Below are 26,864 nucleotides of genomic sequence, written 5' to 3' on the forward strand. Positions count from 1 at the left end.
ACTGTACTGAGAGGCCTCCTGCATATTCCTCCATAATCAGATCCCTGCCCCCCACCCCCCATAACTACAGGGCCAAAATGGGTGTTCATCATTCCAGGGCTTTTCTATGTCATTTTACCTCCGTGGCGTACGTCCCTAAACAGCATGTTGTTTGAATTTGCCTGTTTTTGAACATGGTATGAATGGGATTCATGCTGAGCATATTCTGAGAGTTGCACCTTTGGCTCAATACTACGTGTTTTTCACTGCCCGTGCATATTTCACTGCATGCGTATACGAGCATTTAGCCATCCTATCATTTATGTGTCATTTGGGTGATTTTCAGTTTGCGGCTGTTATGAACGAAGTTGTTATGAACAATCTTGTATAGTTCCCTTGTGCCCCGCCCCCCGCTCCTCCATGATACAAACCGACAAGTAGAATTGATGGGCCATAGGGCACGGGCCTGCTCAGTTTTATTAGGTAATAACAAATTGTTTCCCAGTGTGGCTGTAACAATGTACACTTCCACCAGCAGCTAATGGCAATTCCTGTTACCCCATAATCTCGCCAGCATGTGGTAATGCCCAGCCTTTTAATACCTGTCTATGGTGGGTGTGAAATGGTATCTCATTGTGGTTTCAAATTAATTTCTCTGAGTACTAATGAGCTTGAGTTTCTTTTCAGATGTGTATGGGCCATTCTTGTGTCTTTTTTTTTTTTTTTAAGATTTTTATTTATTTGACACAGACAGAGAGATCACAAGTAGGCAGAGAGGCAGGCAGAGAGAGAGGAGGAAGCAGGCTCCCCGCTGAGCAGAGAGCCCGATGCGGGGCTCGATCCCAGGACCCTGGGATCATGACCTGAGCTGAAGGCAGAGGCTTTAACCCACTGAGCCACCCAGGTGCCCTCGTTCTTGTGTCTTGTATGAAATGCCTGTTCATGCTCTTTGTCTATTTTTTCTCCTCAGGTTATCTATCATTTTCTTAAGTTATGGAGTTCTAATATTTTGGACACGAATATTTTGTAACTTGTATGTTAACGGTGTCTTAGGATAAACTGGAGTTCTTATTTTTAACATAGTCAAATTTGTAACATATTCCCTTGTGGATTATACTTATAAAAAATCTGGAATATGATTTTTTTTATCCCAAGGTCATAAAGACGTACTTCTCTATAATCTTCTGAAAGTTTTATAGTTTTGCCTTTCATATTTAAGTCTTTAATCCACCTGGAATTGATTTTTCACAAGGGAGGAATCCAATTTCATCTTTTTCCACATGGATACCCAATTAGCCCAATGCCATAGTTCATCCTTCCCTTCTCATCTGCAAAGCCTGCTCTGCCATAAATCAAGTCTCCATGCTATGTCTATTTCTGGGCTCTCCAGTATGTTCCATTGGTTTAATAGAATGCCTATGCTAAATCCATGCCATCTTAATCACTATACCTTTGAAACAAAATTTGATATCTGATAGGGTACCTCACCTCAACCAAATTCCATCTTCTTCTTTAGAAATATCTTGGCTATTGTCTTTTCTTCCACTACAATTTTAGAATCACCTTTTGAGTTCCAAACAAACAATCTACTGGGATTTGAATTTATAAAATCAGAGGGGAATTGTGTTTAAGATTATTGAATCTTCCTATTCAAGAGCATGGCAAAAGTCTTTATTTATTTTAGGTGTAATGTCTTTCATTAAAGTATTACAAATTGTTTCCAAAAAGGGCTTGCACATCTTTTGTTGGATTTATTCCTAGACATTTAAGAAATTTAGTTGCTTCTGTAAATGGTATCTTTTTTTTTTTTAATAAAGAGTCTATTTATTTATTTGAGAGAGAGATAGGGAGAGAGAGGAGCAGAGGGAGAGTTTGGACAAGTAGACTCCTCACTGAGCGTGGAGCCTGACAAATGGCTCAGTCCCACCACGTGAGATCATGACCTGAGCAGATCAAGAGTTGGATGCTTAACCGACTGAGCCACCCGAGCACCCCTATAAATGGTATCTTTTTAAGAAAATATTTTCTATTTGTTTTCTTTTTAGAGTACAGATGTAATTAACTTTCTTGTATTGATTTGTTACCAGGACTGTTGCTAAAGTCCTATTTATTCCTAATATATTTTTTTCAGGTTCTTCTGACTTTTCTGTATAGACAATAATATCATCCATAATGACAGTTACATTTCTTCCTTTCAAATACTTAATGTTTTAGTTCTTTCTCTTGTCTTACTATACTGGACAGGTACTCTGAGAGGGATAGTGTTGAGCAGAAACATACTAAGCATTCATTCTGTTCTTTTTTCCTAAGCTTAAGGGGAATGCCTTTAACACTGAACCATTAGGTATGATGTTTGCTGTAGATTTTTATACATTCCATTTATCCTGTTAAGAAAGTTCCCTTTTATTCCTAGTTTGCTAAAAATTTTAAAAAATATATGTATAGTGAATGGATATAGAATTTTTTCAAACATTTTTTTTCTATAGGTATAGAAAAGGTCACATGGTTTTTCTCCTTTAATCTGTTAATGTGATAAATCACATCAATTAATTTTGGAAGGTTAAGCCAACCTTTCAGTCTTGGGAAAAACCTACATTAATCATGGTATCCTATTTTCACATATTCCTGGTTTGGTGTGCTAATATGCATCTATGTTTAAGAGTGAGGTGCAGTTCAGATTTTCCTTTCTTACATAGTTTTCTGGTTTTGATATTAAGGATATCTTAGCTCATGAAATGAGTTGGGGGATGTCTTCTTTTCTTCCTTTCTTTGGAAGAGTTTGCAAAGGGTGAAATAATTCACCTGTAAACCTGTCGGGATCTGGGTTTTCTTTGTGGGAAGGTTTTTTTTTAAAGATCTATTTATTTATTTATGAGAGAGAGAGAGAGAGAGAGAGAGAGAGAAAGAGAGAGAGAGTGTGTGTGTACACAAGGATGGAGGGACAGAGAGGGAGAGAGAGAGAGAGTCTTAAGCAGACTCCGTGCTGAGCAGGGAGCCCAATGAGGGGCTGGATCCCAGGACCCTGAGATCATGACCTGAGCTGAAACCAAGAGTCAGATGCTTAACCGACTGGGCCACCCCCGTGCCCCTCTTTGTGGGAAGATTTTAAATTTTTTTAATGGTTATAATACTATTGTAAAGGGTTGCCAACAGCAGTTTACCAGATGTAAAGTGTTTTCATTAATCCTGTTTGCTGAAAACACATTCCTGATTAATTTATTTTCCTGATTGCTTCTGTCGGGGAGAAATAGTGATGCTTGGAATATCTGCATAGAAGCTTGGAAATCCCAGCCAGCATGGATGCCATAATGTCAGTTCAAGCTCTTAGTCTCCAGAGTCCGACTCCCTTAGTCTGGAAGAGCCCTGTGAGACAGTCACTGGATTTCTGTAACTCCATGAGACTCTATGCAGCCACGGCTAAGAGGATGAACCTGCGGGCTGTTTGAAGTGAGTTTGAATTTTGGCATTGTGACCAATTGGCTGTGTGAAGCTTAGATTTAATTCTTCTGAGTCATAGTTTCCTTATCTCTAAAAGGGGGCAGTAGTCAGTCATGGCTACCTCCTAGAATTCTTACGCGAATTCAATCAGAACATGCATGCAAACTACTTCGCACAATGTCTGGCTGATACAAAGTACCCAGTAAACCCTACCGTCATACTATGACGAGATGGGAGACATACAGGACAGATTTATGACAAGAGGATGGTGACAAGCCTTTCTCTGGGGACTGGATTTAAAAAGGAAATATTCATTCTCTAGTGCAGGTTCCTTTTGAGGAAGACGCAGTAATGGGAGACTGACCATGTGTGTGGGACGGTAACTCACGAGTCTCTTTCCTGACACTGGATTGTGCTAATCTCATGCATCCTAAGGCTTCTAGAGAAGGGTAAGGTCTAGCACCTCTCTCTAGCTGTGCTCTGCATTGGCTTCTTGGGACAAAGATGAAAATGCAACTGTGCCCCAAACTACAGACAAAAATCCTCTTCTTTAAGCTGGGTCCCTTGGTTGGGCACAGTAACCCTGGCCCCACCATTCCCCCTTCCATTTTCTTCCTCATGCTTTCCTGAGCCTAGCAGCCTGCTGCCTTGCAGGCAAGTTTTATTTATTTATTAGTTTATTTATTTTTAAAGATTCTATTTATTTATTTGAGAGAGACAGTGACAGAGATAGCAGAGAGGGAGAGAGCACAAGGGGAAGCAGAGGGAGAAGCAGGCTCCTTCTGAGCAGAGAGTCCGATGCGGGGCTGGATCCCAGGACCCTGAGATCATGACCCAGGCTGAAGGCAGACGCTTAACCCACTGAGCCACCCAGGCGCCCCGCAGGCAGGTTTTCGTACCAAAGCAGAATCTGATGGGGTGCATACTATTAGGGCTTGTTTAGAGGCCAGGGTTTACCCAAACCTTAATTATAACCCTCGTCCTCCTAGTCATAACAGTCCACTTGAGAAGTAACTGCGTGGCAATAATTATAATTAAATCCTCTCACTGGGCTTCATTAAAGGCCATAAAAATGTGAACAAGTAAAGTTCCTCTTAAGTTTTCTGTGGGTCCTCTCATGGCATTTATTCACAGAAGATGCTCTGTTATGCATCTACTAAAGCACCAAGTGCCAGGCTAGGTCTTAAGGCTTGGTGACCAAGGCCAGTGGTCAGCAAGATGATGTAGACTGTATGTGTAAGAAATCTGTCTGTCTGGGGCACCTGGGTGGCTCAGTGGGTTAAATCCTCTGCCTTCGGCTCAGGTCATGATCTCAGGGTCCTGGGATCGAGCCCCGCATCAGGTTCTCTGCTTAGCAGGGAGCCTGCTTCCCCCTCTCTCTCTGCCTGCCTCTCTGCCTACTTGTGATCTCTGTCTGATAAATAAATAAAATCTTAAAAAAAAAAAGAGAGATCTGTCCATCCTATACCAAGGTCCTGCCCTCACATTTGCCAGACAAGACCATCCCATAGGAGAGCAGTGTTGGAATATTTAGAAATTTAGAAATACCATACTCACTTCTCATAGACTGCACGAAGTTCTCAGAAAATGTCTTTCTACAGTGAAGAGGGAAGGGCTTATAGTTCCTTCCTGAGCTACAGAAAAGAGACCCACAGAGAGAACTGGATGGGGAGAGCAGCAGACCAAAATCAGTCAGGAGATAAGACAGCATCATTATGAGGGACTCGGGGTCTGCATTCAGATTTTCCAAGGTATGTCTCCCCACTTTGTTACTCTTTCACAGAGTAAACCTGGGCAAGCTATTGAACCTGCACATTCCTGAATTCCTTCATCTGGTTTAGGTGAGGTCTGGTAGCTTTTTCTTTAAGGACTTGGCAATTTTTATGGGTCTGAATTTGGGGGAGATAGCTGGAAGGCAACTTGAAGTAGGACTGCAAATTAATTATAAAAATCCCTTCTAAAGAATTTAGTGAGCAGAAATCATTGGACAATGTCAAATTCACTTGGCATCTGGTCAAAGTTCACTTCTTGCCATTTGTTTGTTGTCTTTTAACATCTTTTTAACTTTCTCAAAGGATATCACTGCAACCATGATGGACATTTTAATTTTCCTTTTTATTTTTAAAGATTTATTTGACAGACCGAGTGCTTGCTTACGAGTGGGGGGAGGGGCAGAAGGAGAGGGAGATGGAGAGAGTCTTAAGCAGGCTTCCTGCTGAGCACAGAGCCACACACAGGGCTCGATCTTATGATCCTGAGATCATGACCTGAGCTGAAATCAAGAGTCAGACGCTTAACCAACTGAGCCACCCAGACACCCCTCAATGGCATTTTTAAAAAGAGAAAAAAGGTAATTGCTAACTGCTCTACCACATTATCAAAGCAGCTGCCTTTACTTACCTTGGAGTAAGTAAGTCCCCTCAATAAATGAAGGATTTAGGATCTTAGAAAATGTAGGATCTGGAGCCCTCTTAGACTGATAGCTTTTTCTGGTGGCAAGTCTGCCTTTCTCATCCACATGCTATCAGAGGAGACACTTGAGAAAACACCCTGGGCAGAGGCTAAGTCCTCTGATGTGGTTGGTCATGTAACAATTTTTCCTTCTCACGGGATGGACAGGATGTGGCCGCAGAATCCTTTCTAAAGACAGGCTCAGGGATGTACAGTGAGTGAGAAGCACTTGTGACATTTCCCAAGCCAGTGCTTCAGGCCCCCTTCTGGAGAGCATGCTTGTTGTCTTTGTGATTCTCCAGAAACTGGAAGAAGCTTGTCCTCTCCTGTCTCAAATTAGATTTAAATAGTTTTGATTGGCTGCCACCACAGACCACCCTCCCTGCCCAGAGAGGCCAGCCTGTGGGAGAACTCTGCTGTCTCCTCCCTTCGAGGAGTGAACCACACACATCAGGGCCCCAGGCTGTTTGTACAACTGATGCGTCTCTGCTTCCAGGGCAGGGCATTTGACAGCAAACAGAGAGTAAAGCCTTTCCAGGTGTCATGATACCTGCTAAAAAGGGATGAAGACACAGACTTGCCTTCGGGATGGGATCCCTAATTTTGGCTTGTCCTTAGAACAACTGTGAAAGTATTATTTGTAACCCCAGGCTTTAGAACAATACCTCAGTACTCAATAAAGAAGGTTGGTGTCTAAACCCTCCGGGGAAGCTGTCAAGAAACCATCCTCCCAGTTCTCTCTCCTGTTGTGTTAAGAATTTGCTAACACCAGACCATCAAGGTATATTTTTGGGAGAAGTTTTCCTTCTTGTTCTTGATCTTCCCTAGATGTTTCCTAACTCAGCCTCTTCTCCCAACAGTGGTTTTCCACAAAGCGTGGGGGGTCATTTCTCTCAAAAGGAGGCTATGTGCCATGCCTGTGGATTTTGACTAGCAGGCCTCCATTCACGACTGGAGAGCAACAATTTGGGAATGTGTGGTGCCTCCCACTCCCAAGTGTTCTGAGTGTTCGATCCCTAGGTGAGGCAACGTGAGCATGAGGTCAAAAAGAAGGCGCCGTCCCTGCCCTTATGGGGTGTATAATCCCATGGAGGTAAAATGGGGAGTACCCAACCAGATTTTGGAAATCACACAACCACAAGGGCTAGTCTTTAGAGAATGCTTGCTAGGGCCGCCCATTCCCACACACTCTGTTATGTCATACAATCCTCACAACACACCAAAAGGCTAAATTCTATTATTATTACAGATGAGAAAGTCAAGGGAAAAATGTATTAAAGTAAGGGGCCAAGGCCACAGAGGCAGCAAGGAGGCTGAGCGGAGATTCAAACCTAAAAATCCTGATCTTAGGGGCACCCGGCTGGCTCAGTCAGAAGAGCATGTGACTCTTGATCTCAGGGTTTTGAGTTCAGGCCCCCATGTTGGGTGTAGAGATTAGTTAAATAAATAAACTTAATAAAAATAAAATTAAAGTAAAAATCCTGACTTGAGAGCTGGCGCTCTTAGAGCTCCCTTCAGCATACAAAGCAGTGTGCGTATTTTGGAGGTTGGACCAAGTGGCGCTGGTGGTAAAGGCAGGAGAGTTCTCAGGGTGTGGGAGTCAGTGAGCCCTGGAACCCTCAGACAAGCCCTCATTAGCTCCCTGTACCTCATCTGCCAGGCTGAGCCAGGAAGGGTTTTTGTGTGCTTTCTGGGAACTCTGCAAAGACATCTGAGAAGAGATTTCCCAGCCATGGAGGTTTTGTGGCATACTTTTCTGCCTTTCATGAGACGCAAGGCAGCAGGATGCCAGGCTGGGTTTCGGCTCTGACAGAAGAGGACTGACCACACTGGGACAGTCACACATGAGGCTCAGATGGCCACTGGCCAAAACAATGATGTCACCACACCCAGTGTCACTTTACCCCATCACAGGCCAGATAAAATGGCTGTCCCTTATGTAATAGTAATTACACTTTGGTTTTTTTTTTTAAGTGCTGTGGCAAGGCACTTGGGTTCATACTAATCATGTGACTCTTGAACAATCTGAAGGCCCCTCTCCTTGGCTTTATAACCTTACTATGGGGGAGCTGGAAAGGACCATGAAGATAATCTCCTTTCATCGCCTGAGCCTCAGAGAGAGGAAATGGTGTGCCAGGCGGTGGGACAGTTAGTTCAGGCTCACCACTGGGAGAGGGGATCGTGTCTCGGTAGCTGGTTCAAGTGGTCGGTTTACTTGTTTTCCACACGGTGTTTCACTCTTTTCAACAACGTGTGATTTCCATGTGCCTGTCTCTGTCCTCATGGAGCTTACCCTCTAGCGGGGGAACAGGTAAAGCAACAAAAACACACGAAACAAAAAGCAAGAAAGCCGACGAAGTATGTACTACAGAGGAAACAGAGTAACTGTGGGGACCTGATTTAGATAGGCTGCTTTCGATTCCACATTTTCCTCCCTGGCTAGGATGACCTTGGGCATGAACTTCACCCCGAACCAACATGTTGCCCATCCCTTGCACCTGGAATTGTGCCTCTGGGATAGGTCCTACTCGTCTGTAGCACATGGAAGAGATGGGGCTGAGGATACATCAGGGAAAGCACGTTTTTTCCATATATGGGAGGGAAGCCACAGTCTCAGACACATGGCTGTCTGGCTCCGAGCCCAAGGGTGCAGGTGTTTTTGTCCTTCTGACAGAAGCCCCAGACACTCAAGCACGAAAGTGTGGGCATACCCTTAGTAAGGAAGGGCATCGATGAAGTTCAAAATCCCATGGCTGGCAGGGCGTGAGCCAGCAAGGCAAAGTGCCGAGATCAGCAGAACATGGCAGTGACGCCTGTATCCTCTTTATGTGAGGTTCGTAGAGACCCCGTAGCCTGCACTCACTGGCTCACTCATAGATCCCTCCTTCCTACATTCACTTATATTCTTATTTCTTTGTTTAATCTCTCATTTTTAGAAGAATTCCCTCAGTCATACACTCATTTAGGTCTTCTTTCCTCCAGCCCCTCAAGCACTTAATCATTCATTAATTCATACATTTATTTATTCTGTCTCTTGTTTACATTTATTGACTCATACGCACTGGCACACACACATTTGCTGGGTTTCAGTCGCTTCCTCTCTCACACATTCTACAAACATTTACCAAACACATCACATGTCAAGTTCAACTGGACTTAACCCGGGGGGGCTAGAGGGAACCAGGTACCCTGTCCTTATGGAGTAATTGGCCATAAGGCAGCTTTTAGGTAAATTCCAGAACAAGGCGTGAAGTGACAGATGTGTGCCTGGAGGTACAGATCAGTCACTATAGGGGTTCAGGTGCTGCCCTCTCAGGGACCCTTCCTCCCTGCAGCACCAGAGGTGACCAGATACACATGGTCTCACAAAGGCATTAAGGACCTCAGAAGTTGATAGACCAGTGGGTATTTGCCTTTTAGTGGAGGAGAGTAGGAGCAGTGTTTTAGCCCAGGGGTCGGTAAACATTCTCTAGTGAAGGGTCAGACAGTAAATACTTAAGGCTTTGTGGGTTTCTGTCATAGTTGCTCAGTGCTGCCACAAAGTATAAAGAGCACTGCTGTGTGCCAATGACACTTCAGTTTGGGACACTGAAAATGGAATTTCACAGAATTTTTACATGTCACGGAGCATAATTCTTCTGTTGATTCCCCCCATTTAAAACTATAAATACCGGGGCATCTGGCTGGCTCAGTTGGTGGAGCGTTTGACTCTTATCTTGGGGTTGTGGTTTGAGCCCCATGTTGGGTGTAGAGATTACTTAAAAAATAAAATCTTAGCAAAAAAATAAAATCATACATAGCATTCTTAGATTATGAGCTGTACAAAACCAGGCTATGGGGTGCATTTGAACTGCGGGCTGTAGTTGGCCGATCTCATGAGTGAACAATGGCTAGGTTCCAGGTGGTGCAAATGGTTTGGGGTGGATAGTCCTTCTCCCCATGGCTGCTTTCTCTCCTTATGTAGAGCGATGAGAGCCCAGGAGGCACGTCATCCCGGGTAGAGGGAATGTGACTTTGAAAATAAAGGATAGGCATTCTCTGACCTTGTTAATGTCCGTGCACTTGAAACAGACACAGGAGAAGCACTGAAACAATGAGCTCTCTCCCTGACCCAGTATGTGCTAGTTCACATGTTTAGGGTTTGCCTCCCAGTGCTTGCCTCGGACTTGGCACATAAGAGGGACTCAGTAAATCTTTGATGAATGAATGCCTGGCCATGTGGCAGACACACCATGCTTGTGAACAGGACCACGAAGGCAGTGAGCCTTCTGTAGTCGGTGCCAGCTCAGGTCAAGACAAAAGTCGCGGGGAGGGGCCCAAGAGCTCAGTTAGGGAGCCTGATCAGAGCCTAGCTGGCGGGAATGATTTGTTCAAGTTTTTGACACTGCACCCTGTGTCCCTGTGTCCTCAGGGCTGCCCCAGACTCAGCCATGAGAAAGCACATCTTCCCTAGCCGAGGTGTCTGGAAACAGACAAACTGGTGTTTGCAATATTCTTTGCATATGTAAGCAGGTTTCATTATGCATCTAGTTGTGCAATTTTCCACCAGGGCTTGATTGTTTTGGAGTGGGAAGAGAGGAGGAAGGATGGATATTGTATCCCCCAAAGTCTGTGCTTTGAAATATAATTTTTTTTTCTCTAAAAGAAAATGGCCTATTACCTGGTAAATTCCCCCCACCCCCTTTTTTTTTTTTTCGAGAACACTGTTCCTCATCAAAAATAAAATTCATGAAGCATTAACAAAGGCTTTCAATAGGGGCCCATACCTTGCTTTTCCATGGGAATCATCCAAAAATATGCCCCTTCTATAGAAATCTTCACCTATGAAGACTTGTTTTTGTTTTTCGACTCATGCCTTGAGAAAGGATATAGCACAGTTGCTTATTTGCTGAATAAAACCAGATGTACCCCTAGCCTAGCGTAGTCCCCAGATAATGCCAGAAAGGAAGATAGAGAATCACTGACTCTTGGATTATGGGCTTGTACATGGATGGCAAACTCATGGCACATTTCCTATTCCTGGGTCCATAGCAGATACTGCGAATCAGTCCCATCTTTCTTCCCAGCTCAGTCTGATTCCTGCCCCAGAATCACTTCTAAACTAAGTCAGCATGAGAGAAGCCCCACTCTAGCCGCCTGGCTGGGCAAAGAGCATGGGTTTGGAGGAGAGTCAGACCCAGGTTCTGACCCAACCCTGAAATGTGACTGCTGAGTAACTTCGAATTAGTTCCTTAGCCTCTCTGAGTCTCAGTTCTTCCATCTAAAATGGAAATAATAACATCTCTTCACAATACCCAGAGGCCAAGATGTATGTTAAGACCCTGGCACCATGTCTGGCACCTGCTCACCACACCATAAAATTAACTTCTCTCCTTTTCAGTTGAGCAGCCTGGCAAGGGGACCTGTTCCAACAGTCTACTCAATATACAGATCCCTTCCATTGCTCCAGCCAGGGACACCTTGATCTCTTAGCACATTCCAGCGATGACACGGCCTTGTCTACCCATCCCACGTTTGGCAAGTTCTAGATTTCTCCAAGGCCCTTATATTCTTGGCATGTGTTTGGAAAGAGGGGTCTGCCATGGTGACCCAGAAAGGGCATTTGCCTCACACACATCTGATATTAGCTGTCATTTACTGTGCACTGACTCTATGCCAGGTCCCAGGCTGTGTCCTTTACTGCACTTGCTGCCAACTAGGGATGATCTCAACCCTGGGGAACATTTGACGATGTCTGGAGATGTTCTTATGGCCACAGCTGAGCCGTGGGCGTTGCTGGCACCCAGCGGGTAGAGAGCAGGCACGCTGCTCCACACCTGACAACGCACAGGTGCCCCCACAGCAGGGAATCACCTGGCCCCAAATGCCCACCGTGCTGAGGCCGAGAACTCCCGTCTGTGACTACCTCACTCAGCGCTCTAACAGTTCTATGTGAAAGGAGCTAATAGTTTCACCACTTTAAGATGAAGAAACTTGAGGTGTTGCAATGTTGAGCCACATGGCCAACGTCATTGTGCCCTGAAGGGATATCGGTGCCCCATGTTGCTCTCCACTGTCCTCCTCATGTCCGACTGCTGCCCTGCACACCTCTCTTTCTCTTGTGCTTCTACTGTATTTTGCTGGTTATATGAGGGGGTGAGAGCTCGAGGGAGCACGCCTGCACATGTGTTGGCCCCTGCCTCTGGTGTCCAGAGCTAAAGAGTCTGTGCTCGGATGTCTGAGGTGCAAGCCTGGCTGCTCCCCCTTTCACCTGGGCAGGGCTGGGCCTCCCGAGGGCCTCACCTGCCAGTATTAATTGGGCGAAGTGATGATGTCAAGTTTAAGTTCTCGCTGGAGAAATGCTGAATCAAAGAAGCAAGCAGAGCAGCAGGGTTAATTAGAGAACCTGCTGTGGTCACCAGAAACCAGAGAGGCTTCTCCCCAGAGGACCTGAGGGAGCTTGGGTCGGGCAGGAAGCCGAGGAGTACAGGTGTGGCCACACACCACGAGTGCTGGCATTTGCTGCGCTGAGTTCTGGAGAAGGAACTGGGCTGCGAGCACCCAGAGAGGTGCTCGTGGGGCTTCACTTCACCTGTTTGGTTTTTAGTGAGCTCCATGCCCTCTACGGGGCTTGAACTCATAACTCCGAGATCAAGAGTCACACCCTCTAGTGGCTGAGCCAGCCACGCGCCCCGCTTCGCCTGCTACTTTAACCCGGCTGCCTCTGTCATCCTTCAGTCTCCCCCTGACGGTCACTTTGTCAGGTGGCTTTCTCTGACCTCACAGAGGAGGTGGGCCCTCCCTCACAAACCCCCTTCGTTTCCCATCCTGAACTCACAGCGCTTCACACATCGCAGTCTTGTAATCAAGTATGTATCTTCTAGGTTCCCCGCTTGTCTTCCCTGCTAGCTTGCGGGTTCATAAGAACAGGGACCATGTCTGTCTTGTTCACGGCGTCGCATGTGCCTGTGCACGGGAGGCACCCAGAAATTCCTTGTTGGCCGCTTCACTGATGGGCTGTGAGCAGCTTGGGCAACAACCCAGGTGAGGACGGGGCTCAGAGAAGAAGCTGAAAGGTATGTGCAGAAGATGGCAGAGAGATGGCCCTGCCTCAGTCTCCACTCTGATCTCTTTTGTCCAGAGCCTTTCTTCCTGGTGTCATTTTTGCTTTCCCTCCCACGGGTTCCCTTTGGGATAACAGGGTCAGAACTGAGTATGTCCCAGGGGCCCCCTAGATATAAGCCAAAAGTCACTCCCTTCCCTTCTTCTGAAATTGTCATTGCTTATCAAGGGAGCAAAGGGCCTTCTGGAAGCCTCTGGGCTGCGAGGCAGGCTCCGACAGATCATCCTCTGAAGTACGTGGCTTGTGAATGCCATTCTCAGTGAGGCCTGGGGATGGGGGATGGTTAGAGCTTCCTGACTTGACCCAGCATTAATAACAGAGTGAACGTTTATTGAGCTATGTATCACCACCAACCCCTGGCCAGTATCTCATTTACATGTACTGCCTTGTCTTCTCCTCATAGCAGTCTTGCGAGGTTAGAAAAAAATTACCATGAGTTCCATTTCACGAATGGAACAACTGAGGCCCAGAGAGGTTATGTAACTTGCCCGATGTTACACAGCTCAGTAAGAGGCAGAGTGAGAGTTTCATCCCAGATCTGGAGGTCCCCAAAGCCCATATTTTCTCGCCACAGTGCCTGTGCCGAGAAATATTGCTAGAAAGCTCTGCCTCCCAGAAGTCTACCTGATGCCTGCTGGGGCTGAGAAAACTTTTGCAATGGGTAGAAAGGACGTGGGTCTCTTGTGTGACAGCGGGCTGGAGCACAGGGCGGGATCACAGCGATGACCATCATGAACTAAATACAGGAACAGGTTTTCATGGTGTTTTCTAGCTTCCGAATGCACTCTCAACGAATTAAGCAACATAAGACTCTGCCAGATGAGTTTTATTATTCCATCAAGAAAATGAGGAAGCTGGGGTCTGGAGAGGCAAAAATGCTTTACCCAAGGCCACGCAGCTGCTGGGTGGGAGCACTTAGATCAGATTCTCTGTGGCCTAATGGTCTGTGATGGTTCATGCGGCAATGATGGCACCTGTCTTATGCTAATAATGGCTACAGCCACCTGGGACCGTAGGACCCAAGCATGAGACATTAAATGATAAATCATAAGGACTCCTAATTCTGTCATAAATTGCAATTATTTCACTTAAGTTTTTTTTTTTTTTTAAAGATTTTATTTATTTATTCGACAGACAGAGATCATAAGCAGGCAGAGAAGCAGGCAGAGAGAGAGGAGGAAGCAGGCTCCCTGCGGAGCAGAGAGCCCGATGTGGGGCTCGATCCCAGGACCCTGGGATCATGACCCGAGCTGAAGGCAGAGGCTTTAACCCACTGAGCCACCCAGGCGCCCCAAGTTTTTTTTTTTTGGAAGACCTTGAATGTGTCATAGAAGCATACTTTTCTGCCAGTTCTCTTATGTATAAAATAAGACAAGATCACCCCCATATCTGCTAGTAGTTGTGAAAAATATACCTTAGGAAATTCAGCTCAAGAGGGCCATCTAAATTTTCGAATACGTCTGGCTCATTGACTGCTTTAAGTCAGGGGTTCTCAGTCACACAAATGATGATGTATTCTCAAAGCTCTGCTTGGAGCAAAGAAGGTAGTAGCAATGGCTATAGGGAGCAGCAATGACTCTGCATGGAAGGACCTATGCATTTTGCAGATGAGGACACCAAGGCTCAATGGGGTAAGGTACTCAGTTCAATGTCACTTAGGTATTAGATGGCAAAGCTATGGCATGAAGCTTTGGCTGACTCAAAGCCTTCTTGTTTATACTAAGCTGCCTTCCTCTATAGGGAAGAATAGAAACCAAACCAAAACCCAGCAGCGACAGGTTCCATAGGCTCCTTCAGCATTTTCAGTATTCATTTTCTCACAGTCTATGTGTTGGGAGAGACTTCTCCTTGGACCTCATGAAATCCTTCATGTTCTGATTTATGTTCTGCTCCTCTTCTGGACCCAGGAGTATAAACCCAAGTGCAGGAAAATAAAATCAACACTCATTTCTGTATTAACCGTTTCTTTTCCAGGCTGAACAGACCTAGGTCTTTTCTCCTGGTCTTAGCCCAGGGGTGGGAGGCAGACCTCAGGAGGGGCAGAAGGGTGAGACCGCGGCTGAAGAGACCATGCTGCTGAGGCTGGCCTGAAGGCAGTGATAAGGATGTAAACAAGAAGACTGGCACAGGCAGGCAGGGGGAGATTAGCCCAGCTGGCAGTGGCCAGTGGAAAAAGGGTAGCAGCAGTTCAGTGATGGCAACACACCAAGAGAGAAGGTGTGAGAAATGAGTCCTGTCTTTGAGCTATGGAAACTCCCAGGAACAAACAAGGAAGAGAGAGAGAGAGACAAAGAGAGAAATAGAGAGAGACAGAAGGGATATAGTGGTTGAGGCATGAACTTTGGATTGCTCGATATATGCTGAGCGCCTATGATGTATAGGTTTGGAAATCTGTGAAAAAATGTAGGTACTCACAGTATAGCATCTTACACACATTCAGCCCTTAGAAAGAAGTAGTCAGTCTTGTAGAAGAATTGCAGCTTAAAACAATTTAGGAAGAATGAAAGATTTGGAATGTCACCATTTGCAACCTCAAATGAATGTTCATGAATCAAATCATTAGGTGAAATGCTGATGGGAATCAATTTTAACGCAAAATGAGAGACATTCTTTTTACATGTAAATTAATGAATTTGGACCCCTACCTCACAGCATATACAAAAATTAACTCCAAATGCATCATATCTAAATGTAAGCCTAGAAAACTCTTAGATGAAAATGCAGGGTCAATCCTAGGGAACCTGGATTAGGTAATGGATTCTTAGCAATGACACCAAAAGTACAAGCAACAAAGGAAAAGAAGAGATGAACTGGACATCATCGTTAATTAAAACTGTTGTGCTTCAAAGGATGCCACCAGGAACACGGAAAGGCAGCCAACGAACAGGAAAAAATTTTGCAAGTCTTATATCTGATAAGGGACATGCACCTGGCATATATGTATGTTAAGTACAGAATTCTTAAACTCAGTAATAAGATAAATGACCCAATTAAAAGATATAGCAAAGAATATGAATAGACAGTTCTCTGAAGAATACGCACACCCAATAAACACACGAACAGATGCTTAGCCATCAAGGAAATGCAAATCAAAACCACAACGGATACCACCTCACACCTATTAAGATGGCTATAATAAAAAAGACACAACAAAACAAACAAAACAAGTGCTGGTGAAGACGTGGAGAAATTGGAACCCTCATAAACCGCTGGTGAGAATATAAAATGGTGCAATCATTTGGGAAAATAGTTGGCAGTTCCTCAACAGTTAGATATAAAGTTACCATATGATCTAGTAATTCCACTCCTAGTAATTCCATGAAACCACATGCCCACACAAAAGCCTGTACACAAATGTCCACAGCAGGATTATCTATAATACTAAAAAGTGGAAAAAAACCAAAACAAAACCAGATGTCCATCAACTGACGAATGGCTGAACAAAATGTGGTGTATCCACACAATATTCTACACAATGGAAAGTTCATTCCATAAAAAGGAATGAAGTATTGACACCTGCTACAACACAGGAGCTTTGAAACATAATGCCAGTGAAAGACCAAATGCTGTGTGATTCTGCTGATATAAAATGAGCAGAATAGGCAAATCTGTAGAGACAGAAAGTGAGTGAGTGTTGTCTACGGCTGAGCTGGGGGGTGGAGGGAAATGGGGGAATAAGGGGTGAGAGCTAAGAGGTGTAGAGTTTCTTTTTGGAACAATGAAAATGTTTTAAATTATGGTTAACAGATGCACAACTCTATGAATATGTTATTAAAAGCCAATGAATTGTGCACTTAAACAAAACAAGACAAAACCCCAAAAGGAGAAGCACTTAGCACAATCTATGAGGTATTCGTGCCAAAGTCAAGCCTGAAGCTGGTTAAGCCTCTAGACCTAAATACCAGTTTACAGAAAGCACGGGGGAGAGAGGAATGTGTTGAACACTGCGGCAAAGATGCCACTGGCAATACCCAGAAAGCAAAAACCCAATAAGACAAACTACGTGGCTTCTTTAACATATGCACGGCTAAGGACAAAACAAGGAGAGAGAGGGAACTTGTGGAATAAAAGAAATCTAAGAGACGTATCAACCCGATGCAAAGTGTTTACCTCATTTGGATGCCATTTAAACAAATCAACTTAAAAATACTTGTAAAGCAAATATGGACATTTGAACAGTGGCTGAATATTTAATGTTTTTAAGAGATCACTGCCCACACACGTGATTTAACAAGCACTGGGTCTTATACAAGACAGATGAACTCTACCCCTGAAACTAATAAGACACTGTATGTTAATTAATTGAATTTAAATTAAAAAAAGGAAACACTGCCCATTTTCTAATGTGTGAAAACAACATCCTGGTGATGTTAAACTCTTAGACAAAAATACTAAAGAGATACGTGGTGGATGAAATGATAGGACATCTGAGCTTTGCTTCAAAATAATCCATTGTGAGTGGGGCTAAAACTGAAATCAGACTGGCCCATGAGTGGATAATCGCTGAGACTTGGTGTTGTGTACACGAGGCTTCATTATATTCTTCTTTCTACTTTTACATATGTTTATAATTTCCATTATAACATGTACAGCATAGTGATTGAAGAGAAATCAAGCAACTGACTTCTAAGAAATTCCAGTACCTGCTTTACCTCTTCTGATTTTCCCAACAGTCTTCTGAGGTAGAGGTACTCATATGCCTAATGGAACCCTAAGCTCAGAATGGCTACTGACTCACCCGAAGTCTCACCACTGAGATAAGGAAGGGGTGTGTGGGTCCAAGGCCAGAGGGCTTTCTCCTGTACGAAACACCTTCTCTAGGTGGCTTGTGATAGTTCTCGACTCGGGGGGATCTGGTGTTGCAGAGGGAGGCAGAGGCACTGTGGTCCTACCCTGCACCCTTCCTTCCTGTCAGGTGTCCACCAGGGAACTCCTGCTCAGGTCTGACTGGTAATTTATGAGAACAGTTTAAGGGGCAGTGTCCAGCCAGGGGTACATGCTTGAAAATTTAACAAACACATTTCAAGCACCTGTCAGGGTCCACAGAAGGCACTTTGGGGCAAATGAATGTGACATGGAACAAAACGGTTTGAGCAGACAGCTATCCACTGAATGGAGCCTTCCCACTCTTCTAGCCACAACTCTTTGGGACCACCCCAGTCAGTTCAAGAGTGCTCTGATATCAGGGGGAGGGGGGTCAGGAGAGGGTGGTTGGGTTATGGACATTGGGGAGGGTATGTGCTATGGTGATTGCTGTGAAATGTGTAAGCCTGACGATTCACAGACCTGCACCCCTGGGGCAAATAATACATTATATGTTAATTAAAAAATTTAATAAAATCAGGGGTGAAAATTTAAAAAAAAGTGCTCTGATATCTTCATTTATGAGGAGGGATTTGCTGAGTGAAAATTGGAAAGATGGAAAATTTATACTGGAAGATATTAACATAAGACTATAAGCATAGGATAGATCTATTTCTGTAAATTACTTTAGAAGGAGGGTTAGCTAGAATCTTAAGCATAAATTAGCACTGAGACTCTAAAGGAAAGAAATTACCCTTCTTTTTCCTTGAAGATTTTATTATTTGAGAGAGAGAGAGAGAGAGCAAGAAAGCAAGCAAGAGCAGAGGGGAGAGGGGGAAGCAGACTCCCTGCTGAGCAGGGAGCCTCACATGGGGCTTGATCCCAGGATCCTGAGATCACGGCCTTAGCCGAAGGCAGAGGCTCAACCAACTGAGCCACCCAGGTGCCCCAGGAAAAAAATTATCTTAATACTAAGTAAAAACCATCTCTCACGGCAGTCCTGAGTACCAAAAAGTCAGTCTGAGGGGCGCCTGGGTGGCTCAGTGGGTTAGGGCCTCTGCTTTCGGCTCGGGTCATGATCTCGGGGTCCCGGGATCGAGCCCCACATCGGGCTCTCTGCTCAGCGGGAAGCCTGCTTCCCCCTTCGCTCTCTGCCTACTTGTGATCTCTGTCAAATAAATAAATAAATAATCTTTAAAAAAAAAAAAAGTCAGTCTGAGAAACTCCCATGAAAGAGAAAAAGGGAAAGGATCTGGACTTAGAGCTCAAGCTCTTAAAAGTTACTTTATTCAGATATAGGATCCAAATATAGGATTGAAAGAAAAGTCAGCCTTACAGACTTCAGAATTCCCCAAGGTCTGTGACAGCTCATCTTCCCAGGAGCCCAGGAAGGATGCTCGGACTTGTCATTGTCATCCTAAGATGGGATGGAGGCAGCATAGGGGAGGGAATCACATTCCTACCCTGACTTCAGGGCCCTGCCGTTTTCTTCTCTGTCTTACCTCTTCTGTTTTCTGGGTAATCAGAAGAAGGGACAGGGATTAGTAATGATTTTAAAAAGTCAGAGGTCTCTGACTTTGTTTTTAATTCTTGCAGCAAAATGTGTTATTAGAAACCTTTACTGGGGTTTTGGAAAGTCAACAGTAACATAAATGAACAAAACACCATCCCCGCCCTTAAGAAGTATGCATTCTTGGTGAGCATGGTGATAAGATATATGTGTGGTATTGACAGTGCCAAGAAGAAAGTTATAACTCGAGTATAAACAATATGCTGTGAACACAGGGGAGATATTAATTCTGCCAGGAGAACTGACAAAAAGTTCCTTGAAGGAAATGGTAATGCGTAATGGCCTTTGGGATGTGGATATGATTGTGACAGGTGAGTGCACCAAAAATAAATGCCTGGAGAAATAGCCTTTAATTTAATCAACAAACATTTGTTCTTTGCCTGTAAAAATGTAGGCAGTATGCCGGGTACAAGGACAAAAAGCAGAGAGGTGGCCTGGTGTACACATACTGTGCTTGAAAGTGTCAAGTAAATCACTACAACTTTTGTGTGTGTGCACGCTGGTGTGTGTGTATGTGCACGCACATGCATACATTTGCATGTGGGTGTGTGTGTGTACGCCGTGGGTGTGGGGGTCTGGGAGTGCTGGAAGGGGGACTGTAGCCAGATCATGGAGGGTCTAGAAAGCCTTAACTTATTTAGGGGAGAGAGCACAGGTCTGCCCTCAAATCCTGGCTCTGTTTCTCACTTTGAGACTTCAGGCAAGTTACTTCATCTTTCTGTCCCCCACATTTTCCTGTTTGGTAAAATGGGCATACCAGTGCCTACTCTAAACAGCTGTGGGGCAAGTCAGCATGTCTGCAAATCACCATTATGGTTTCTGGCGTTCAGTGGCCACTCAATAAGCGGCAGGTATTAATTACTTCTTCTGTGGTCTGTAGGGAAAAACGGGCAGTTTGGGTAAGAAAAGTGGCTGAAATGGATTTGGGTTTTCAAGAAGTTGTGATAGAGGCTGTGACTGGAAGAATGGGTGGGGGTGAAGGGGTGGGTGGGGTGAGGTGTGGTGACTGAGCCTGACCTCTGGGACACCAGCGTGGAGGCTGAAGTGATGGTCTGGGTAAGAGCTGCGGACCCAGACGAAGGCACTGGGATGGAACGGACAGAAGTTATGCTACTCAGGTGGCAAAATGAGCTTGCTGACTGACTGGATGTAAGAGGTAAGGGAAGGAGAAAACTCTGGAATGATGGCAGGCTTTCTAGTTGTCCAGCAGCTCCATTAACCTGGATGTGTGGTACATGAAGAGTGGCAGGCTGAAGGGTGGGGTGGGGGGGGAGACAGGTAGTGGGGTTTGGGGGAGGGGAGGACGTGGAGGGTATACTGAAGGACCAGAAAAGAAGAATGCCTCATTGTTCTGTGAGTGCAGGAGAAACGGCGCAAGCAGCCTCCACATTGTGAACGAGTGAATTTCAGAATCTCTAGGGTGGGCCTGGCAATTGTGGCTTCCGCTGCTGAAGGATTTCTTCCTAACTGGCATCTGGTGCAGTTGACTTTCTCTTTCTAAGTTATCCCTTCTCATTGCAGACTTAGAAATCATCTTCAGAACTCCCCCAAAGGCCAACTCCACGGGTTCCAATCCTCCCGCTTAACCGCCTCCATCACAGTTTCCCAGAGAACCCACTCAGCCTCTTCAGGTCTAATCCTGAATTGTTTTCAAGTATAGCTGTATTTAGCGCAAAGTTCATCTGTGAGGTCATTTCCCGACCTTCTAGCCAAATGTGTCAGGTGGTTTCCCACAGGTGAGAAGACACAACAACAACAACAGGAAAACAAAATTCCTTGCTCTGGCCTCTGTTTTCACACACTTCTGTGAACATAAAACCGGTAGCACTTACCACATATGGAAGATAACCCATCAGACAATATGATAAAAATGTTCCGTGTTGTCCAGTTCAGGGATGGGCAACAGCTTTGCCTCAAGCCCTGGTCCTCAGGCCTTGCTCTTTCCTCCTTCCAGAGGCAGATTATTAGCAAACGTCAGCACCAAACTGGGACCTTCCTAATATCATCCAGGGGCTTGGGGAAAATTGGAAAGGGAATAGCTTTCTTGGTCTGTAGGTCTATGTTATTAAACTCTGTGTCTCTGAACTGCTAAAGCCAATGTGGGTGCCAGGAGGCTCTTGTCCCATGTCAGGAAGTCCTAACCCCACTATAGTCAGTCATTCATTTTTTCTGTCCCCACTAGACTGGGAATTCCTGGACAGCAAGAGCTTACTTGTGGTGCCTACAGCATATGCAATGGTTGCACACAGTTGACAGTTCATAAAGGAACAAAGTGATAGTAAATGAAAACATTTAGGTGTGAAAGACTCAAGTAAAATTCTTTACTGGAGAATGGGGTGGGTGGGGAAGACAATGCTGGAGGGCCTGGGAGTCTAAGGGAAGTCTGGTGAAGGGTCTGAGAGGAGGGAGGCTACAGACATCCAAGCTGAACTACACTGACATTCTAACAGCGTTGCCTGATGACATCTCTGTTGATGGCATAGTGTAGTGACAAGAGTGTATGTTTGAGAATCAGACAATTCTAGGGTTAATCCAGACTCTCACTGTTTACTAATTACATGGACTGTGACCATACCATTTTGGGGGGTGGGGTGGGGACTTAATTACCTTGCTGTAAAGTGTTGATAGTATCTCCCCTACAAAGGCTCTTATCACCTTTTAGGATAGAGAGCAGGACTACTTTGCTGTCAGAGGATATCATCCTATCTATTTCTCTATCCATCAATCATATTAGTCTCAGTAAGTGGCCAGGAATATTGCTGCTGTTCTTGTTGTTTTGGTAGTAGAATCCCCAGTACTGACTATGGTTACTAGCAAAATGTAAGCACTCAACAGATGTTTATTGGTTGAAAGAGTTACACTGACCTGTCTGAGATTTCTAGAAGAAACCATTCCTCTTCCAGTCTTCCCTGTCTGAGTATCTGTCACTAGCATCTGCCCAGATTTTTAAGTAAAATGTCTTGATTCCTTGATTTGGAGTGCCTACTAGGGACTAGGCACTGTGCAGGGTGGTGCGATGGGGAAGGTAAGGGGGGGGAAGCTTGAAAGGATTTAGAGAAAAAAGCAAAAGAACTTGTCATTTGCTCAATTTTTTACCCTTCTTTAGATGTAGCTTATTAAGTGAAGCCTTTTAAGAGTGTTTTTGACAACACCTGGGAAAATATGTAGAAATACTTACAATCCACAGCCATCTGAATTGAGAAAGGCTATCAATACTGTGCAGAGATTCCCTGGGACTAGCATATGCAAATGCCCTACTCTGGAAGTCTCACCATCTGTGAAAACTAGAAAAAAATACTATTTATTTTATCTTTTTTATTAAAACTTTTTTTTTTGTGGGGGGGATACCATTTATTTTCAATCCTACTAGGATTCTCCACTCTGGTCCAACCTCTCTGTAGATGAGGTAAATGATTGGAAAGAAGAATTATAAAGGCACATGAAAAGTGACTCTTGGGTCAATCTTTTGGGAAACCAACTTAGAGCTGAGTGAGCTTGCTTGTATCTACTGAGTGTGGGCTGTACTTTTTATAACCAGCTCTCTCTATAAAAAATGGTTTCAGAAAAAGTCAGTTAGTCTTTGGCTTAATTATAAGTCACTGGGCCCCTCATTTTAGTGTGTGTGTGTGTGTGTGTGTGTGTGTGTGCGTGCACGCACGCGTGCACGTGTGTGTATCTGTGGTGGAGGGAGAACTTTGGGCACAAAGCATGTATGTACTTGTAAAAAAGCATCTGGAATGTGTGTGTAGGAAGGGAACTTTTTGGTTCTTTACGTCAGGAGAGAGTACGTGGAGGGGAAGATATATGTGTGTGTTTGTGCATGCACTGTGCGTGCGTGTGTGAGTGAGTGAGCGTATATCGTGCAGCTGGTGGGCTGAAGCACATGAGCAGTCAGCCTCTTCGAGATCCAGACAGTGGTGTACGACAGAAAATGTCACAGACAGAGATTGTTTTTGTTTCAGACCAGCACACGGGTCTTTGAGAAGCCCTTGACTTTCTCCTCCTCCTTGTCTTGTTAAAAAGGGATTAGAGTCCAATTAAGTCCTTTAATCCCAAGGTAGAGATTCATGTTTTAAAACAAGATTTACAGCTTCAAAAAAACACATCAGTGCAAGTTGAAGTTTGTCCTTTCAAGTTGCCACCTGCATCGTTCCAAAGAGTGTTTTCAGCAGAATCCCCAACATGTAGTTGTTCTTAATTGCCTTGCCTCCTACCTCCAGTCCTTCATCTTTCCAAGTACCCTTCAACCTAAATAGCCACATGCTGTTAGAAGTACTTCTGCTTCTGGGTTGCCACACTCTCCGCTCCCTTTAGTTGGCAATTCAGTGTTTGGGCTTAATAATAATAGTAGGAAGAGCTAGTGCTCATCGGGTGTTTCGTAACGTGCCAGGCATTGTGCTAAGCACTTTGCACGTATTATCTTGTTTTCACTTTGCACTGGGCTCTGCAGATTATGTAGCCAGTCCTGAAAACACCTAGTAACCCACAGTTTCCCTTTCTCTTTTCCTTCCTTTCCACATGATGCCATCGGACGGAAAAGTCAACCTCTAACCGTGATGCCAAAACCCTCTCGGGAAAACCAGTGCCATTTTTTGGAGGGAAGTTCTTTAAGGGACAGGAACCATGTTGTGGCTTTTGGCATGGGAAAGCAAAGGATCTGTGAGGATCTGGCAAGTTGTTTGACTCCCCTTGGCCTCATTTTTCTCACCTGTAAATTGGGGATAACAGTAATGACACCTAACTCAAGAGGCTGTTTTAAGGACAACAGGAGATCATGCGTCTGCAGCTCTGACACGTAATACACATGGCACTAGTTACTATTAATGCATTATTGATGCTTAGCAGGTACTAAATATCCTGTATTGCTTGTGACATGGTGTGCATGACCCGCCTAATACCAATATGCCCTGATCCCAATGGTGTGTTTCCTACCTGCCCCACAGAGCTGGGAGGAAGGTCTGTTTTCTCCATGTGCTGGGTGATCACAGAGGGGTTGCTGGAGCTGATGAGCACTGGGGTGCTGATCTCCACCATATGGCGCCCCGAGGGAGAATGAACCATCCTGTTGAGAGTATTCAAGGCTGTTGTGATGGAGAACTGCCCAGGCCCCTTCCTCCTGGACCCAGGGCCCCTTCGCAGGGTGGGTGTGTTGGCTGCTTTGCCTCGGGAGGATGAGGGCACCAGGGACAGGCTCTTTGTGCGGGCTGACTGCCGGCCTTTGTTCTTCTCTAGGAGGTGTCTTGCAGTGAGGTTGGGCTGGAAATACAGAAAGTCCATGACAAGTTAGCTTCCTGATCTAGTGTGAGCAGCTAAGTCCTACCCGGGTTAGTCTGACATGAGTTCAGATGCCACAGTCATCTTTGGTCAACTTCCATCTTTTAGCGATACGTCCCGGTTACTTTGCTGTATCAGTACATCCTAATGACTCCCTTGCAAAGCATGTATTGCTTTTATTCTTTACTGTGGTCTATAGGAGTTAAAAATTAGCCATGATATTCTTCACCGACTGGGAGCAGTCTTCCTTCCCCCATTTCTCCCAGGCACACCCCTACCCTTTTCCTCTTTGAGCCTCTCCTGAATGCCCCTGGGTGGGCTGCGGCCCCTGTGCTTTCCCACTGGGGCACTTTACACACTGCCCTGCAATCATTTCCCTTCCATTCCCGCCCCCCATGCCCTGACTGGTAGCTACCTGAGGGCAGTCCATCTCTATTCTATTCCCCAGAGATGCACAGTGAGTGTTTGTGCAATCATGTGTATGTGAAAGTTGCTCAGGTTTACACATTTGAGAAGCATCTGCACCAGAATGTAAATCTGTCCAGAACTTTGAATCTTTAAGCTAAAACCAGCTTTCACTACTTCCTTTGAACACTTTCATCTCCCCACCATTCTTTCCTATTCCATACCTCTTAGTCCGTGATATGCTGGTAAATCAGGAAAAGAGAAGAGGAAAGAAAAAGAAACGAATGAGCCCTATTTTGTAGAGTTTACTAATTCCTATGGTATAAATATCTACCAATGGTTTACAACTAGCTAGCAAAATTCCTGAAAATAAAAAAGCCAGCTCTTGCAATCTAGTCCTAGCTCTGGGACAACCACCAACTGTGCTGTATTTTGAGCTCAGTTCCTTCGGAAGGCTGAAATACGCTGACAAAGTTGCCCTCCAAAGCCACAAGTCTCATTCTAATGTAGAGATTCAACTATAAAGGTAAAAGGGAATTTGCCCATTTAAGAACTTTTTATGACAATGGCCAATATCGAAAATTTTAAAGATTTTTTTTTTTTTGGTCAGAGAGAGAGAGAGACAGAGGGAGCATAGGCAGGCAGAGTGGCAGGCAGAGGCAGCGGGAGAAGCAGGCTCCCCAATGAGCAAGGAGCCCAATGTGGGACTCAATCCCAGGATGCTGGGATCATGATCCGAGCCGAAGGCAGCCACTTAGCCGACTGAGCCACCCAGGCGTCCCACCAATAACGAAAATTTTAAAGAGGAGGTAGTTCCTACCTCAAGAAGTTTGTAATATTGTGAAAGAGAAAATCATCAGGTAGGGAAGTGGCATTATTATGTCTACTTTACAGATGAGAGAGCTGTGGCCCAGAAGGGGTGATCTATAAATGGCACAGCCAGTAAACAACAAAACAAGAGAATATCAGATAGAAGTAAGAGCTTTGTGGGATGCCTGGGTGGCTCGATCAGTTAAGCGGTTGCCTTCGGCTCAGGTCATGGTCCCAGTGTCCTAGGATCGAGTCCCGCATCAGGCTCCTTGCTCCATGGGGAGCCTGCTTCTCCCTCTGATAAATAAATAAAATCTTAAAAAAAAAAAAAAAAAAAAAAGAAAGAAGGGCTTTGAAGTGATAGAGTGTGGCAGGGGGAGGTGCCTACTTGGGTTGGGGTATCAAGGAAATCCCACTGAGGAGATGACATTTAACCAAGACACAGGTGACACGAAGGAACTAGCCATGTGAATATGGGGGTAAGAATATTCCAGACAGAGGGATCATATCCTAGTGGAAAAATCCTAAGGAGGAAAAAAACAGTCTATTGGAGAAAAAGTCAGGAAAGAAACAAAAGTTGGAAAAGAGAGAGTGAGGAGCAGGTAGTCAAAGAGACAGGCAAGGGCTGGGTCCCAGAGGTCCTGGGAGGCTCAAGTTTATTCTAAGTGTAAGAGGAAGCCTCTGGCAGGATTAGGTAGAGGAATGACATGAACTGATTTATGCTTTTAAAAGCTCAAGCTACGGTTTGGCAGTTTCTTACCAAGTTAAACCCACACTTAGCATCTGACCCAGCCAGCCCACTCCCACGTAATTACTGAAGAGACATGAAAACTTAGGCCCACTCAGAAATTGGTATGCAAATGTTTATAGTACTTTACTCATAGTTGCTAACAACTGGAAATAACTGCATTGTCTTTGAACTGGTGCACGGACAAACAAACTCTGGCACATCCGTACAGTAGATCACGGCTTGTCAGTAGAGAGGGACAAGCTGCGGATCCACCTAACTCAACATGGATGAGTCCAGAATGC

The 26,864-nt window shown here is 44.8% G+C and overlaps 1 protein-coding gene across 5 annotated transcripts in view; it reads right to left on the bottom strand.

Annotated features, from left to right (window-relative positions):
• Positions 1-26,864, bottom strand: part of SH3RF2 (SH3 domain containing ring finger 2) — a 126,617-nt gene that overhangs the window by 38,780 nt on the left and 60,973 nt on the right. For all 5 annotated transcript variants that reach the window (XM_080803648.1, XM_080803650.1, XM_080803647.1 and 2 more), the window contains exon 5: positions 24,276-24,599. In XM_080803648.1, coding sequence (XP_080659774.1) covers positions 24,276-24,599 — 324 coding nt within the window. The remainder of the gene's footprint in view (positions 1-24,275; positions 24,600-26,864) is intronic.

Source organism: Martes martes (assembly GCF_963455335.1).
Source record: "Martes martes genome assembly, chromosome: 5".
Classification (NCBI taxonomy): Eukaryota; Metazoa; Chordata; class Mammalia; order Carnivora; family Mustelidae; genus Martes; species Martes martes.